Consider the following 4,761-nt stretch of genomic DNA (forward strand, 5'->3'; position numbering starts at 1 on the left):
CTACAGATCACGTCTCCAGTCCTCTAAGCATGAGACATCCATGCAATGAAAAAATAAAGAGCCTAGATAGTCAGTTTTTCTCTGTTGACTCTGGCATAGAAAAGCATCCTCTTGATTTGGATAACAAAAGCCACAACCACATGTTCCCGCTGGAGGCATCTGGTTGGAGATGCACTAGGACAGAAACAAAGCTGAGCAGAACTACCAGCACATGTCAACTGCCACAAACAGCGGGATTACCACTTTGGACTAGCAGGAGGTGGCCGCATCTCTGCAGCTCACAGCACTTTCTTTAGAAATGTCTGCTTTGGCAATTCCCTTTATCACATGTATTTTTATACTTGATGCTTATTTATTCTTGTATTAATAACAATATTGTTTTAATTCATTCTTTTTAATTCAATCTTTAACCAATTTAAAGTTAATTCAAGCACTTTAACCAAAACAACATGGATGTAACCTTTCTATCAAGTGAAGAAACAAAATACCGCAATAAATAGAAATTTGGACACAAACCCAACATGTCAATTTATTTTTTATTCTCCTTGTACTACCAGAGTCTAGTTTGAACAATTCTTCCTCAAAAACATGCAGATTTCACTGGACAGTACAAGTATTTGCTACAATAACATTCAGGTATGTTACTTAGATGACATAAAAATCTTCAAACACTGTACTTTAGAAATAAAGAAGCTGGCGTACAGCTCTGACAAGATTCCAAAAAGTATGCATTATTTTTAAAACAGCAAACACTGCTTATTTTTCTTTCCATAATCAAATTATAAACACTGTACCAAGGAAAGATCACGCACAGCAACAGATACTCTGTAAGTTCAGACATCACATTCACACTTTATCCTTACAATATTTAAACATTGCTCAGGTGGTCATATCTATTTAGACCAGTGACTGTAACATTATGTACCTATAATAAATAATGGATTCACTAAATCAATTATAAGGTATTACCTTATAAATAACTGCCAATCCTAATGACACATCAAGACAATGTTCCTTACAAACCTTATCACCACTCTACCCAAAGTTCACAAAGTCAACAGCAATTACTGAACATACAGAGAGTAAAAGCATACGTATAGCCAAACAGGTATCTTAACACTCAAATTTCAACATATGTAATATATGTTGCACACATTAATCCACTAGTTAACGCAAAGTTTGATAAGGGTGTCACAGGTTGTGATATCTAATCTTCTGGCATCTCTTACATCAAATGGCAAAGATGCACAGTCTTAACTTTACTTGCAAGTATGCAGACTTAACTGGAATGTTTAGAAGGGATAAGTAATACATATCCCAACAGAAAAATAAAATCACATCACAATTTTAATAATTAAATCATACTGACTTCTGTAACATCTGCCCCTGACCAAACCTTTGCACAGTGTCTTAACAAAGAACTGGTTTTCCATGCTGACAAGTACTGCTTTTATATGTGGGGAAGGTCTGAAGTAATTTGCTTCTTGAAAAAATTACTGCTTCTCTCCAAGAAAGTGACTGAAAATAATCTAGACCTTCTATTACAATATTGAAAGCTTGAACTACAGAGCTTAACGTAACCACGCACTGACAAAGAATTCCAAGCAAGCTACAATTCATGGGCACACTCTGTTTTAACCTGGTTGCTTTTTACAGGATACTCTCTCTTTCTTCTCCAAAACCAGCCCCTTCTGAGGCCGTAACAGTGTGGAGCTCTGATGAATCTTTTGAAAGCCTGGTATAACTTGAACGCTGGCTCCGCTTGTGAGCAACGCTCTTCAGGTTCTCATTCTGAACTGCAGTTGAATTGGAACCTGAGCCAGGGTGCAGGATAATTTGAGGGGAATCTCTGATACTTTGTATTTCTTCAAAATTTTGATTAGCTCGATTGTTTGGAGCGCTGTTATTATTTAGGGTTACTGTACTAGGGGTTCTATTTAAATTATAGACTTTCTGGCAAGCTGGCCAGTTCTCTTCTGGGCTACTTGCTATCAAGCTGCTTTCAGAAGGGCTTTTCTTATCTTCTGAGCAAATAGACATGCGAACCACAGCTGGATCTTGAAGGCCACTAAGGCTGTGTGGAATTCCTCTCTTTCCACTGTGACTGTCATCTTCAAGTTCAATGAGATTCGCCTTTTCAAGCTGTGAATCATCTGCTCCTTCATTATGGAGGGAATGATTGGGAGAACTTTCGTTGGATCTTACACCAGAGTCAGATGAATCTTTTTTATCCAAAAGGGCATCTGTCAAATACTCCTTTGCTTTGATGAAGGTTCTAATGGTTTCAGATCCATGTTCTGGAGATTTAGGCTGCTTCTCTATTTTGCCATCTGCTTTCTTATCTTTACCTTCCTTAAGAAGTGGTGTATTATCCGATTCTTCAGTTCCTGACTCATCTTCATCACTTGGAAGTTTCTGATACCGCAGGGTAACTCCCTTAAGCTTTAAATCTGCAGCCTGGAAAATACTTGTTCTTTCCGAAGACTTCTTTCCTGGCAGAAGCTTGGAACCAGACTGATCAGATTTTTCATCTTCTTCCGTAATAGGATCCAAAGGAGATGCATCATTAGTAGAAACACCTGAAGTACTGTAATCGACAACATCGTTCCTCTTCAGCAAGAAGGACTTTCTTCCATCATCTTGTTTCTGTTCACCATCTTTTCCTTTTTCCTGTTCTGCACTGGAATGCAAGGAACCCCCTGATGTACTCTGCCCCATATAGAAAGCACTTGAGCTATGAGGGGAGGACCTACCACTTACTGTAGTAGAATTGGCGCCTCCTTCTAACTGTGACATTTGAGCAATATACTCTCTATATGCATCTCTGTATTCTGCCTGTACCTTGTCAGTAAGCTTTGATATCTCAATACTAGAATCTTGAGAGTTAAGACTTGAAAGACTTGGAGTTCTACGAGTTTGTGACTGGAAAAAAACAAAAGAAAAGAGAGATAACAGTTAAATGAACTACTTATTTTTACTTTTACTGATCTTTTTAAATTAAATAACTCAAAACATCAAGTATGTACTTAAATGATTTTTTTTGTTGGTAGTGTGAATAGATTATGCAAGTGCAATTGTCAATGCTATAATTAAAATACGCTTACTATAATCATATATATGCAATCACACACACATTCACTAAACTTACAAACTATTCTTATTGTTGGTCCCCATAACAGAAGATTTCCACAAAACAAGCATTTTATCTAGTGCATTTGAGGCTAACTCTTTTGAGTATATAATTAAAACAATTGAATTTGTATGTCAAGATGGGCTTTTCCAATACGTTTTTGTACATTTACGAAATTACCATTTTATATTAGAAAGACAGCAAGAGTTCATCTAAATGCTGAACATCTCTCAAAAAGATTTTTCAAAGACCCCCATCCTACATACTTCAATATATCCTGGCAAAATTCCATTGCATATAGCTGATTTCAGAAAAATCACTTCTAGGACAAACATAATTTCTCTTTGTCCCCACATCTGCTCTCTTTTAGTGCACGCATAGAGAACTCCACAGGCGTAGGATGCTAGGCCATCTATGAAATGCCAGAACCAAGGTCTAGCACAGAGCTGAACAAAGTAAAGGAGAGGACTGTGGCTGAACATACGGCTTTGTGTCATGCATATATACGGCTGCTCACTACCACCAAGTAAAAGATGTACGGTGCCCAGTGCACTGCAGCTGAAGCATTGACTTGAGCAGTAAGCACTTTAGGAAACTTACTCAACTTTGCAGTGCACAAGAGATGAGATTCTGAAAGACTGTTGACGTATTGTGTCTTATTTGGGGCAACTCTGAAAATGAACTACATTTCCATAACCTACATTCTACTAGAAAACACTATTAAAAAAAATGAAAAGGGCTTGGGTAATTTTAACAAGCTAAATGTAAACAGGAAAATTAATGTGTGGATTCAAACACTGAATGAATTTAAGATTTACAACAGAATTGCTTAATCATATAGATACAACCCTCTTGGTCCATCCTTCCCTTTCTCATCCTCTGTTTTTCTTTTCTCCTCCCCCCCCCCCCCCAGCTTTTTCCTGCTCTTATATGCATCCTTCTAATCTTTCTTGTTTCTGTTCATCATCTTTTCCTTTTTCTTGTTCTGCACTCGAATGCAATGCAAACCAACACGTTTCTTTCCTTCTCTGATGCTCATAATCCCTCCAGCATGCAACATACATGAGGTCTGCAGGTTACCATTCCATCATTCTCTCCGCATCACTAAATACGTATTACTGACAGCTTTTCATAAGATCAATAATGTTGTATATACACTAGGATATTGGGGAACAGCTAAACACAAATAACTAAAGGAAAACAGTGTTTAAATGACTTCTATCTGCCATGACTCCTAAGCAACTCAATGCCCACAGCAAAATGCAAGAATCTCAGAAATATTAACACTTGATTATTTATGCATATTCACTACGATTTATCCACACTCCCAGCAGCTATGGTTCCTCACCAAAAAGAGAAATAGATTTTGTTGTGCATTTCTAGTAGTACTCCTTTTTACAGATGTATTAGGTTTGCATGGAAAGCTTTTGGTAGCAGAGGGGCTGCAGAGGTGGTTTCTGTGAGAAGTTGCCAGAAGCTTCCCCCATGTCCGATGCAGACAATGCCAGCCGGCTCCAAGACGGGAGCCAATGCCAGACGGCTCCAAGATGGACCCGCCACTGGCCAGGGCCCAGCCCATGAGCCACGGGGGGTAGCGCCTCAGGGATAACAGAGTTAAGAAGGGGAAAATA

General features: G+C 38.3%; 1 protein-coding gene across 1 annotated transcript; it reads right to left on the bottom strand.

The window, feature by feature from the left end:
- Positions 1–516: 516 nt before the first annotated feature.
- On the bottom strand, positions 517–2,923 carry LOC104162715 (kinase D-interacting substrate of 220 kDa-like). The gene has a single exon (XM_009701520.1). The coding sequence runs from the start codon at positions 2,794–2,796 to the stop codon at positions 1,651–1,653; it is 1,146 nt and encodes a 381-aa protein (XP_009699822.1). The 5' UTR covers positions 2,797–2,923; the 3' UTR covers positions 517–1,650.
- Positions 2,924–4,761: the final 1,838 nt, after the last annotated feature.

The sequence above is a fragment of the Cariama cristata genome, unplaced genomic scaffold (assembly GCF_000690535.1).
Source record: "Cariama cristata isolate BGI_N322 unplaced genomic scaffold, ASM69053v1 scaffold4186, whole genome shotgun sequence".
NCBI classification, from domain to species: Eukaryota; Metazoa; Chordata; class Aves; order Cariamiformes; family Cariamidae; genus Cariama; species Cariama cristata.